This window comes from Carcharhinus amblyrhynchos, chromosome 1, assembly GCF_965287045.1.
Source record: "Carcharhinus amblyrhynchos chromosome 1, sCarAmb.v2.hapA, whole genome shotgun sequence".
Taxonomy (NCBI): Eukaryota; Metazoa; Chordata; class Chondrichthyes; order Carcharhiniformes; family Carcharhinidae; genus Carcharhinus; species Carcharhinus amblyrhynchos.
The window spans coordinates 134,963,877-134,977,604 of record NC_137324.1 but is presented as its reverse complement, the minus strand read 5'-3'; the positions used below and the strand labels follow the sequence as shown (position 1 = coordinate 134,977,604).

The 13,728-nt window shown below is 39.8% G+C and overlaps 1 protein-coding gene across 1 annotated transcript in view; it reads left to right on the top strand.

The window, feature by feature from the left end:
* The window catches only part of tmem184c (transmembrane protein 184C), a 50,682-nt gene extending 37,298 nt beyond the window's left edge, over positions 1–13,384 (top strand). The window contains exons 6-10 of the mRNA XM_080193127.1: positions 4,265–4,358; positions 4,991–5,103; positions 6,197–6,296; positions 8,606–8,777; positions 12,257–13,384. Of these exons, the coding sequence (XP_080049253.1) occupies positions 4,265–4,358; positions 4,991–5,103; positions 6,197–6,296; positions 8,606–8,777; positions 12,257–12,540 (763 nt within the window). The 3' untranslated portion in view covers positions 12,541–13,384. The remainder of the gene's footprint in view (positions 1–4,264; positions 4,359–4,990; positions 5,104–6,196; positions 6,297–8,605; positions 8,778–12,256) is intronic.
* The last annotated feature ends 344 nt before the right edge of the window (positions 13,385–13,728 follow it).

Here is a 13,728-nt window from a genome sequence, read left to right as displayed (position 1 = left end):
GGTGGTGAATCTCTGGAATTCTCTGCCCGTTGAAGTGGTGGAGGCTACCTCGCTAAATATATTTAAGACGCGGGTAGATAGGTTTTTGGTAGGCAAGGGGAACTTACTGTAGTTCCAAGGCTGGGAGAAGATCCTACATCGGCAAAAGTAATTTTTGGATTTTTCCCATAATCTAGTTGATAGGGACTGTAGCTCCCAACCATTGGAAAGAACTCACCAAACCAGGGCATATGACAGCTGGGAGCTTGATTGGTCAGCTCAGATTTTGTGAAGCATCTCATCGGTTACTGCGTGATTTCTTTAACAAACCCCATTACTAAAGGGACTTTGCGCTGTTGTGTTCTTCACACATTTTTTAATTCATTGTAGGCAAATTCCCCCCACATTATCAGTTAGGAATTTCACCGGTGCTCTCTGCCCAATTTCTATCCAATTTTCCATTATCTAGTCCAGAACTACCTTTGGTCTTTACTACATATTACTGCTAATAGACTGAATCTAGTTGCCATATCTGCGAAACGTAAGAGAAAAATGTTTTTGTCCTTACCGTATACTTTTGAGTCCATCGCTACAATTTCACTAATGGGTTGTGATGGTGTCCTCCTATACTTTTTACATATAATTGCATTTTTCACTGATCTCTTATTATTTAGTAGATTCATCTTCCATTACCTTTGCATTCTTCACAGATTTTTTTAACCTATGACCGATTGATGGGAAACTGTTTATGTATTTTTAAAATAATTTGCCTTTTCCTCTTTATACTCTGAGCCCCTGATATCATTCACACTTCTTTAATGTAATTAGCAATATTGAGTCTTCTTGTGGGGATGCAGTAATGTTCCGATTGTGTAAATTGTAAATCTACAGATTTCCCAAAATAATTGCCTTATCACATTCTACATCTAATTTCATTTGAGCCTTTTTCATAGATGGCCTACTCAACACTAAGAGTATTTAATGAGATACTACATCTGTCCTGATAAAATTGTTTGTCTTGGCTATTTTACACAGAATCAATCATCACTTTCTTTAGTGACTTTAGCGTATTATTATTCCCAAGCCTGAAGTAGGTGGAATTTTCATATTCCTTAACTTAATTTTGGTCTTTGCTATTTAGTGAATCCAGGTAAAATTTTAGCTAATTCACTCTACATTCTATGGATGTGCACCCATTGTCTAACACAATTGAGTGAGCTGGTAACTGGAACTCCCATTGCTGGACTAATGCTTCTGGTAACCAGTACAATGCCTTTAATTGATCAATGTTGTCATCTTCCCCCTCTGATCCTTCCTTGCCATGTATCATTTCAAAAATCCTGTTATTCAGTTTCAGATTATTCACCATGTAATGATATTTGGAGTATATTTCAAAGTAAAAAGTCTGACAACACCAGGTTTTAGTCCAACCTATTTATTTGATAATATACTCACAAGCTTTCGAGGGACACCCTCTTCGTCAGGTGAATGGAGAGTTCTGGCCTCAGACAGAGAATATAAAGCACAGACAGTTTACAGATTACTGATTAGAATGCGAATCTTTACACCTAACCTGCTGTTCAAGACCTGAAGTGGCTGATAATGTGAGTGGAAGGAGCACTGATCACAGTTTAAAGAGATGTGTATTGTCTCCAGACAGTACAGTAAGTGAGGTTTTGCAAACCCAGGCAAGTCACGGGGGTTACAGATAGTGCGACATGAACCCAAGATCCCTGTTGAGACCGTCCTCGTGTGCGGAACTTGGCTATCAGTTGGAACTTGGCTATTTCAAACACATGTTTGCTGTTCCTTGCTTATTCCTGGGGTTAATTCTCCTGCCATAGTTACCCAATTCTTGTTGTCTATTAAAACTACCGAAAGAGTCAGTATCCTCATGTTTTTGTTTGTGGTTCTTCATGTTGACAATTGCACCCTATATCTAAATGGTCTTGAAATGCTGCCAGCATTAAATACTGCATCTTTTGTGTTACCGCTGAATGTTTCATTGTTGCTATGAAAGTAACTGGAAATGACTGTTTCCACAGAAATTTTTTAAACCTTCATACATCTGTTTCAAAAGCGTATCTCTTTCTGAGAATCTAACTCTAGTCAAGACCAAGAGCCTATCCATGTTGGATACTTTACACAGTTTGAAACCAAGCACTGAATTGGGAATCTCCAAATAGAATTTCTGCAATCTGTTACATGCCATGATATATTCTTCTATGGAATAACCAAAATCCTAATCATGCTTCGTGTGCATTTAACAGACCATCTTCCTTATAAATTTTTCCCATAAATTTTAAGAGGTTATCCAAATCTTCCTCCATATCCAAATGATAAGCCTCTGGCTCCAAAAATACTTTGCCTAAACTCACTTCTGGTGGGAAGCAAGAGTACCAAGGCCATGCCTTACTTTTTCTTTGCTAAGGACATAATCTATGTCCATATATCCGTTTCATTCTCCTATTGATCTTAAAGTTCAGTTTCCCAGAATAAAGGTGGAATATCACATCCTGATCATTTAAACTTGGTTTCAGTCATGCTTCTACAATCTAACGTCTGAAGAGATGTCTTAGTTTCCAATTTTCATCTTTAGGTCAACCATTCTCTGTTACCAATGTTAATAAGATCCATATTGTTTGGTGAAGTCAAAACTAAAACACAGAGCTTTTCCATGTTGTGGGAGTTTATTGATTTTGTGCAATGTCAACACTCCTCACACACACCTATGGGATTTTCACAGTAACTTCATGTAAGCCTACTTATGACACAAGTAAATAAACTTCTAAATTTTTATCTATCATTTGATATGTACTCAAATAACCATTACCTGTTTCCCTTCAAAATGTAATTGACATTAACAAACCTGAATAAATGTAATTGACATTAACAAATCTTGATCAACGTAATTGATAAGACATTAATAACATCTAGGTTTCGCTTGACATTTGTCAGCCTATTACTATTTTCAACCAAAAAGGCCAAGCGAGCTTCCCCCGACAATTAGCAGCACTGTTGTTGCTATTATCTCAACTTCAACATTTCAACGTTTTTCCAGCATTTTTTGGTTTTATATTGGATCTAACTACTGAATTGAGTAAATATCATCATGGCTAGAAGAGCAAGCTGAGGACTCTGTGATGACTGAAATCAAGAGGCAATATAAAATAAAGGCACAACTCTAAAGTGGGTGCAGGAGCATATTATTATGCTTAAGTTGTTGAAGATGGCAGGACAAGTTGAGAGGGCAGTTAATAAAGCATATAGTATCTTTGGCTTTATTAATAGGGGTATAGGATACAAAAGCAACACAGTTAAGTTGAACTTGTATAAGACACTAGTTCAGCCTTAGCTGGAGTATTGTGTCCAATTCTGGGCACCACACTTCAGGAAGGATATGAAGGGATTAGAGTTAGTGCAGAAACGATTCATGTAAATAGTTCTGGGAATGAGGAAGTTTTGAAGATAGATTGGAAATGTTGGGACTGTTTTCCTTGAAGAGAAAGCCAAGAGAAGACTGGCTGCAGTTCCAGCAGAAATCACTGTGTCTTCTGATAGGCTGGTGGCTTTCAGAGACAGGATTTCCTCCCAGCTGGGGACGGAAGCCACAACTGAGCCAGTTAGCCAAATGGTTATTAAATCAGGTGATTGTTTCCAAGCGCTGCAGAGGACTTTTAAATTGGGAGTGAAAAAATGTGACCATTCTGTGACTGCAAGTTAGACAGGACTGAGGGAAACACAAATATCTGGTGTAAATGTATGTCCTTCACCACCTTTTGTTTGTATTGTTAGAGATTCAGCGTAGGACACAGAGAGCTCTCTCTATGTAGAGTTCCACAATTAATCAGCCGAAGGCATGATACAATGGGATTTCTACCACATCCTTTTCTTCTTGGCAAGACTTACCAAAATTTGGCAGTGATGGCAGGAGGCAGTTGAGTGTTGATGGATAATTGGCATTTAAACTGCACCTTTTTGAAAGTAAATCCAGCAATAGAGCAATTAGTCTGTCCTATATTACCCATTTCTTTAAAACAAAATGAGTATTCACAGAGTGGAAGTTGGAATTTCCCAGTTGTGTAAACAAAGTGGTTCAGGCGACTAGAGGCAGTACCCATAAAAGGATTTAGCAGGGCACACTGGAACAAACATAAAAATCATTATATTCGCTACACTTTAGAATTTCAGCATTCAAGTTTAGGTAGGCAAACAGATATGTTATCAAATGGCATACAGCGCTGAACAATGCATGTTCTAAAATACATTTTTCTTTCTCCCAAAGAATCTGCGAACTGGTTGGAGTTTATGATGAGGGGAATTTCAGCTTCAAAAATGCTTGGACATACTTGGTTATAATAAACAATCTTTCACAAATAGTAAGTTTTACAAAGTATACATCTGCCTATAAAACATGTAAGTTTTATGTTCTTAGTTTGTCGCATTTAAATCAAATATTTTGAACTGATTTATCTGCTGTGTTAGTCTTAAATGTAGCCTTGAATATTCCAAGAAATTTTGTGTCCATACCTTCCCTATATTGACAATCGAAACTATAATAACCTCTTCAATTATGTTTGCTGCAGGAAATTTACACATTCTTACATTTGTAATTATGAAATGTAACAATGTAAATGTAAACTGTGTTTATCCCTTGACAAGAAAAGATGTTTTTAACTTGGAATTTAGTATTTATGTCACATAAAGTTCATTATGTATAGGGTATTTGACCACCTTATTAAAAATAAGCATTGTTTTCTTTTGAAGAAAGCTTATTCTCTATTACAAATATTCAGAAAATATCCTTAGATATACCAACAATGTACATCAAAGCATATGAATTGGATGCAAAAAAATGCTGTGTTTTTAAATTTAAAAATCGGTGTCTTATTAGAACACTTTTTTATGAATTCAAAATTGTATTCATGTTCAGTTATGTTTTTTCTTTGTAATTGCAAATTGTTGTTTATTTCTCCTATCTTTGGGATTGAATTTTGCTTTGTTTTTGTAGTTTGCCATGTATTGCCTTGTGCTGTTTTATAAAGTGCTGCGAAATGAATTGAACCCTATCCAACCAGTGGGCAAGTTTCTCTGTGTGAAACTGGTTGTATTTGTATCCTTCTGGTAAGTTTAAAGTAAGATTATATTTTTAATTTAAATGAGAATTTTTTTATGTTATTGACAATTTTAGACATGGCTGGAAATATATTTAAAACTATGATATGACTATTTTATATTTTGATAAATAATACTATAATTAGGGATGTCAGAAGTTGCAGCGAGACATAAATAGGATGCAAGACTGGGTGGAGAAGTGGCAAATGGACTTCAACGTGGATAAATGTGTAGTGGTCCATTTTGGCAGGTCCAATGGGATGAAGGCGTACAATACCAAGGGTAGGACTCTTAGCAGTGTAGAGGAGCAGAAGGACCTTGGGGTCCGGGTCCATAGGATTCTTAAATCGGCCTCACAGGTGGAGGATGTGGTCAAAAAGGCGTATGGTGTACTAGCCTTCATTAATCGAGGGATTGAGTTTAGGAGTTGGGAGATAATGCTGCAACTTTATAAGACCCTTGTCAGACCTCATTTGGAGTACTGTGTGCAGTTCTGGTCGCCTCATTACAAGAAAGATGTGGAAGCTATTGAGAGGGTGCACAGGAGATTTACAAGGATGTTGCCTGGATTGGGTGGCATGCCTTATGAAGATAGGTTGAGGGAGCTAGGTCTTTTCTCCCTGGAGAGACGATGGTTGAGAGACGACCTGATAGAGGTTTATAAGATATTGAGAGGTATAGATAGGGTGGATTCTTGGAGGCTATTTCCCAGGGCTGAAATGGTTGCTACGAGAGGTCACAGGCTTAAGGTGCTGGGGAGCAGGTACAGAAGAGATGTCAGGGGTAAGTTTTTCACTGAGGGTGGTGAGTGAGTGGAATCGGCTGCCGTCAGTGGTGACAGAGGCGAATTCGTTGGAGTCTTTTAAGAGACTTCTGGATGAGTACATGGGATTTAATGGGATTGAGAGTTATAGATAGGCCTGGTAGGTAGGGATGTGATCGGTGCAACTTGTGGGGCAAAGGGCCTGTTTGTGCTGTAGTGTTCTATGTTCTGTGTTCTAATTCTCAAACAAAGACTGAAATCCGCTAACTTATAACTGTTGAGTGCCTTATGCAAAATTTAGTTCATTAAATTGCTACTTTATTTGACAATTCATTATAGGCAAGCTGTTTTGATTGCACTACTTGTGAAAGTTGGTGTAATTTCTGAGAAACATACATGGGATTGGGAAAGTGTAGAAGCTGTCGCGACTGGTCTTCAGGTAAACTTAACAATTGCACATCCACAGTAATCTATCTGAAAATCTGTATTTCTTTAGATTTCTTTTTTAAAATCGGGCCCATTCCTTGTCTTAAAAATTAATTTTTCGAAGCCTTAGAAATGAATATATATTTACTAGTATTTGGTAGCTATGTAAACAGTGAAAAATATCAAAAGGAAGTACCTGCAAAATTGAAACTATTTGCTATCATCATAGAATCCCTACAGTACAGAAGGAGACCATTCGGCCCAGCAAGGCTGCACCGACAACAATCCTACCCAGGCACAATCCCCTTAACCCCACCTATTTACTTTTCTAATCTCCCTGATACTGAGAGTCTATTTAGCATGGCAAATCAACCTAACTCATATATCTTGGTGGCTTTCTATATTTTAACTGTACGGGCAAGGGAGAGAACGTAATCAGACACGATCTTTACATTGGTTTCAAGCTTCCAAAGCTAGTTAAATTTTCAGATAGTGTTGGGGGATTTGAAGATATTAGAAAAAAAGGAACAAGCAGAGTAACTTTAGGTGTGTTAATTTAACATCAGAAATGTGTGAAATTGGAAGAATGCACAAGATGAATGAAATCTTGCAGAAGGGAAAAATAACTGAGGGTGGCATGGTGGCACAATGGTTAACACTGCTGCCTCACAGAGCCAGGGACCCAGGTTGAATTTTGGCCTCCGATGACTATCTGTGGAATTTGCACATTCTCCCTGTGTCTGCGTAGGTTTCCTCCCAGTCCACAATGTGTAGGTTAGGTGGATTAACTATGCTAAATTACCTTTTAGTGTTGGGGGATTAGTGGGGTAAATACGTGGTTGCTGGGATAGGACCTAAGTTGTTGGTACAGGCTCGATGGGCCTGCACCAACAAAGTCGGTGATAGTCAGCAAAGTTTTGTGAAAGGTAAGTTATGTCTAACCTGGTAAAGCTGTTTGATAGCATTAACATGGCACAGAGAGGGGGGCTTTAGAGAATGGCATAAATGTTAATTGCTGAAGGTATTTCATTAGGTTCTATCACTGAGTTGAATAGAATTGGAGAACCATTTGATTTTCATGAGAAAATTAGATGGGAAGTTGTTTTTTAAAAAGAGAGATAAAAGGGAAATTGTTAAATTGAATAGTGGTGCTACCATTGGGCAGCACAGTGGTTAGCACTGCTGCCTTACAGTGCTAGGGACCCAGGTTCACTTTCAGCCTTGGATGACTGTCTATGTGGAATTTGCATCTTCTCCCTTTGGGTGCTCCAGTTTCCTCCCACTGTCCAAAGGTGTGCAGGCTAGGTGAATTGGCCACTCTAGAATTGCCCGTTAGTGTCCCAAGGTTTGTAGGTTAGGGGGACTAGTGGCGTAAATGCGTGGGGTTACAGGGATAGGGTGGGGGTGGGCCTGGGTAAGAAGTGCTCTCCAAAAGTCAGTGCAACCTCAATGGGCTGAGTGGCCTCCTTCTGCACTGTAGACATTCTCTGATACTTAGTCGGAGGACGCACTGTTTAGAAGGAATGGAATTTTAATGTACAAACAACACTGGTCTAAAATTGCAGTTGGGAGTTGGTGTTGCCTGTCATAACTCCAGGTCAGAGATTAGAAAATGGAATGGAAACTGGATTCTGTCCCCTTTGTATAAGTGAGAAATTTTCTGGTTAGGGAAGGTAAACGAGGGCAAGTTATGTCAGTGGGGTCTGTTCGGGCATGATGAAAATGGACTTTCTTGGCAGGTATGCCTTAGCTGGCAACAGATTTCACTGAAGACTAAAAACTGGCATGAATTGGAATAATAATCAAGAAAAGGCACAAGAAATTTTGCAACTTAAGATAGTCAGTCCTGGAGTGGATATATAATTATACAGAATCTACAACACAGAAACAGGTCATTCAGTCCAACTTTCTTTGCCGTCAATTATGCTGCAGACAAACCTCCGCTCACCGACATCACCAACCCTTTCAGCATATCCTTATAATTGCATTCAGCTAAAGGTGTGTAGTTGCACACAGTCAAATGACCTGAGGATGTAACTAGCCAGGTGATAAAGAGAAACCAGTGAATGTTGTGGTTTGGATTTTGAAAAGGCACTCCAAAGATGTGCAATTTAGGTGGATTAGCCATGATCAGTGTGCAGGGCCCAGGTAGGAGTAGTGCAGACTTGAGGGGCTGAAGGGCCTCTTCTGCACCATAGGGATTCTATGAAATGATAAGGTGCCACAAAATTAAACCTAATAGGCTGGGTAGTATATCAATGTGGTAATTGTGTAACCAAAAACAAAATAATTTCTCCAACTGCTTTTTTGTATTTTTCCCAGGACTTTGTGATTTGTATTGAAATGTTCTTTGCAGCGATTGGTCATCATTATAGCTTTTCCTACAAGCCATATGTACAGGAAGCTGAGGAAGGCTCCTGCTTGGACTCTTTTCTAGCCATGTGGGATATTTCTGACATCAGAGCAGATATATCTGAGCAAGTACGGAATGTTGGTAAGGAAGTCAAGTTTTAGTGAGATGGTTCTTTTTTTCCCATTTAAAATTTGTTCATAAAAACTTTTATCTTTAATTCACCGTTGACACCCAGACCATAAACATTTAATTCCAGAAAAAAGTCACCAAAGTCCCAGATCAACGTGCACTGCTCGTTCCATTGAGGGGAAGAGCTGATTGGTGATGATTTAGTCTGAGGATCACACCTCAGGTGAGGAGCAAGGTTGAGAAGGTGGACCTTCATAAATAATCTCAGCTGGCATAGGAATTATAGCAACTCCGCAGCACAAACCAGCTGTCCAGCCAACATGAGCTAAATTGAGCTTAAAATAAATCTTCACAGCCCTCTGCATCACTTAATCTGTCCTTGTACTATCAGCTTTTTTTTTTGTCCACCTGTTCGAAATCTTTCATCATCTTGCAGACCTCAATCAAATCAATGTCCTCCTGTGCCATAATAGCTCCATGTTGCTAAATCTTTATCCTAGTCTGTTCAAGTTTTTTTTTTATTTAAACTGGCTGATGAACCAGTTGAGGAGGGAACAATATATGTTGCATATTTTGATTTTCAAAAACAATTTGATAATATACACAAAATTTGATGCAATATATTAGCATGGATCTAGAGGATTGGTTAACAGACAGTAAACACTAGGAATAAACAAGTCATTTTTAAGCTTTAGGCTAATATCCCCACTTTAGTCAAACACATTTTTGAAAGTCCATGCACACCATATCAACTGCAATACCCTCGACAACCTTCTCTGTTATTTCATTGAAAAATTCAATCAAATTAGTTCAACACGATTTACCTTTAAAACCTTGCTTCATAAAACCTAAGGCAAAATATTGTACTACTGCTATTCCACTGTTAATCACAAGGTGGCCTGCTTTGTCTCAAATTGCTTATAAAAACTAGAATTGTCCTCTTTCCACTCCCCAACCCCCATCACTAGCTTTTAAACTACTAATAGAAAAAAAGACAGGCTTTTGCACTGTTGATCTCTAATGTACAGTTCATATTTCTAAATGGATTGGGTCGCAAGTAAAACTTCATGTATAATTGAAGACTGATCAACCACAATCTAAAAGCTGCAGTTTGAGTTGGCAATTCTCATGCCAGTTGTTTTACAAGATCCGTAGAGGGGAATTATGTTACTAGTTGTAGGATCAAAATCTGCCCTGCATTAAAGTTTGTTTTGACTTGAGGATTCTAGACTACTATAATACCTAATCTTGAAACACTAGCAACTGGGCTGATGAACCTTATCTCCTTTGTTTATTAATGATGCAGTTCTTTGACAAGTTTAGTATCATTAAACTCGCAGCCACCATAGTTGAGCACAAGAAGATAGTAAAAAAAGGCCTAGGGAGAAGGTAATCAAGAAGGCATATGGCAAGCTTGCCTTCATTGGCCAAGGCTTTGAGTTTAAAATTGGCAAGTCATGTTGCAGCTTTATAAAACTTTAGTTAGGCTGCACTTGGAATATAGTGTTCAGTTTTGGTCGCCACACTGCCAGAAAGATGTGGAGGCTTTGAAGAGGGTACAGAAAAGGTTTACCAGGATCTTGCCTGGTATGGAGGGCACGAGCTATGAGGCGAGGTTAGGGAAACTTGATTTGTTCTCACTGGAACAATGGAGGTTGAGGGGCGACCTGATAGAAGTGTACAGGATTATGAGAGGCATGGACAGAGTGGATAGTCAGAAGCTTTTCCCCAGGGTGGAAGAATCAGTTGTTAGGGGGCACAGGTTTAAGGTGCGAGGGGCAAGGTTTAAAGGAGATGTGCGAGGCAGATTTTTTTTACACGGAGGTTGGTGGGTGCCTGGAACTCACTGCTGGGGGAGGTAGTGGAAGCAGATACGGTAATGAGTTTTAAGGGGTGTCTTGACAAGTACGTGAATAGGATGGGAATGGAGGGATATGATCCCCGGAAGGGTTGGGGGTTTTAGTTCAGTCGGGCAGCATGTCAGTGCAGGGTTGGAGGGCCGAAGGGCTGTTCCTATGCTGCAGTTTATTTTTGTTCTTTGTTCTAAATGACACTGTGGCTAGGTAGTATTGCTACAGTTTGTACAGTTACAGTTTGACAACGCATGGACTAAATCCGTTGCTGTGGCAAACTTGGTATTCAAAATACTCATGGGGCAGAATTTTACCTGCTTGCTCTGCCCACCGATGGGCAGAGTGAGCTGGTAAAATCGCGTGAAGCCAAGAAATCAGGATCGTGTCCAATTTCTCAGCTGTTGCCACTTTACGAGAGCCGGCTTTTCGGCAAGCTCAGTCTCTCGCCAGAAATGGGTGAGAGGCTGAATAATTTATTTAAATATATTATAATAGTGATTTTCCTGTGTTTAGTGAGCCCGGTGCTCAATCGTCTGGGCTCACTTGCCTTTATGGCTTCATCGGGAGAGGTTCTCACTGGCAAGGAAAACACCTGCTCTCCATGAATGGGGAATAGTCGTCTTGGCCTCGCCGGTGGAACTGAATGCCATTGAGGCCCTCTGGGGAGGCAAAGGCAATGTGGGGGGAGGTTCCTCTTGGGCAGTGCCAGCCTAGCATCTGAGCAATGTCTACTGGGCACTTGGTCAAAGCTCATTGGGCAGTGCCTGAAGAGGTAGGGCATTAATGGGCTGCCCAATCTGTGGGGGGGCGGGGGGGCGAAAAGTGTGGGCCGTGGGCCCTTTGCCACTCTGCAACAGGATCGGATTGGGGGAAGAAGGGGATGAGATTGATTTGGATGCTGGGGGGCTAGGTACCCATGCGTTTTGGGGCTTGCGAACGACCACAGGCCCCTGCAATTGCTGATGGGGTGGCGGGTGGCGGTGCTGGTTGAGGCTGCCTGCAGCAGAGGCCTGACAGTTTTTTGTCCCTCTCCTGTAGAGGGAGCTACTACAGATGCACAATAACTCCCTTTACATGCTGACTGGCGAATTAAACCCAGCCCACTGCCTGCAGCAGCTAGAAACACTCTAGCCCATTTTTGCAGTGATTGAGTACGTAAGATTGGGTGTGAAAACTCATCCAAAAAAAAGGATCAGGTACTCTCCCAATTCCACACTAGCTGGACACTTGGAATCATTCTTGTAAAATTCTATCAAGATCTGTTCAATCTCCTGAATGCTGTTTGGATCGACCTCATCTTAAATTTAAACATTCAAAGCAGTAGGATTGTACCATTGCTGCCCTCTAAATTAATTTCTTGCTGGTGGAGAAGAGTTTTGAAGGAATGTATCCAATCAAGCAGAATGCCCTTCTGGCACCACAGTTATAGTTCCAGCAAATCAATGTAAATTGGGCTCTAAGTTGGAAACTGAAGTATTTATCTTCAGGCTGGTAACTGCAGGGCAAATGCACTCTATTCTAAAAGAACTGAATTCAGTGAATGCTATGTAAATGTAGGGGATGCTACTTTTATGGACCTGATTTGTAGAAACAAGTTAGGAATGGAAACGAATGATATTTAATATCTAAATTTTATAGGAAGGACAGTGTTGGGCCGACCAAGGAAAACAAATATTGTTGTAGAAGAGGAACACAATGAACACACCAGCCTTCTGTCTTCAGCAAGCCAGGATCTGAATTCTGACACCCCATCTCTCCCACCATCTCCAATGGGATACTACCAAGGATTTGGACAAACACATGCAGCTGTTGCACCCCATCCTACAACTTCTTTCCCAGCAACGAATGATGCTATTGACAATTCAGCCAAAGAGCAAGAGGTTGAAGACTCCTTAAATCCTGTGCCTAATGATTCAGCATGACACTGATCAAGATGTGCGTACTGTTACTTCAACTTCTGACCTCCGAGGTTTGCTTTGAGGTCACATCTTTTATTGGTACTTTAAATAACCATGCTGAATGTTATGGATGGACTCAGTATGAAACTAGGATAACATTTAAAAATCTGATATAGTAAATTAAAAAGGCTAACTAGAAGTGATGGTAAATAATGGTCAAATAGATGCACAAAATTCTGGATGAAACAAGTTTGAGTATACCACAAATTAAGCCAATAATTCTAAAATATTGGCCAGAGCATTAAAGGATCTTTCCATGCAGTAGTTTCTGAAATTACTAGTTAACAAGTAATTTTAGCATCCAAAGTGGCTTATGTATTCTGAACTGTAATAGTCCTGTGATATATTAGCAACCAACACTTAAAACACTATTCATTTATTTTCTACTTTAAATTACAGGAACAGTTCTTAGCCCTTTTCGATATGATGCCCATTATTTCAAAGTGACCAAGCATTTATATTGTTCTTCCTATTTCTTATGAGTTTAGGTTTGTTACTGAGAATTGTTTGGAAGTGATATGAAGAGAAACAGTTCTTGCACAAGAGCTGCCCTGGTGATTACTATTTCACTACCCTCACCAAGTGTTGTTCAAGGCAGACTTTCATCTGTTCCCATAGTGAATTTTTTCCTGGAACGGGTTGCTAACCTATAACGAAAGGCTTATAGCTTGAGGACGCCACTCCACATCAAGCATGGCTGACCAGGAGACTGTCCTGCTCTTACTGCCTGTTATTGGCATATTGGAAGGGTTTTTCAAGTTGATACTCAACCTGTTTGACCTGGGGTGGTACTCATGGCCCAGAGTTTCTGGTTACCCACTGCAACATGACCTCCATACTCCTGGTGATGCTAGCTATTAAATTTAAGAGAAAAATGTGATAGCTAGAAAAAGTGAGCACCAGGTTCAAGTACTGAAGCACAGTAGTTAATTAGGTTGGAAGCATGGCCACTGGTGTGAGGGTTCAGTTTTGCTTTAAGAAAACGGTATTTTGTTTTTCCTGAGCCAACTGGTTGCCATTCCATATCTTCCCAGCTTACCATGTTTTCTATGAAATTCAGTATGAATTGTATAATGCAAGAAACTTATGCTGACTAATAATCTGAAATGATAGAGGGGTAAGAAACACTTTTAAAAATCTCACTCATGTCTG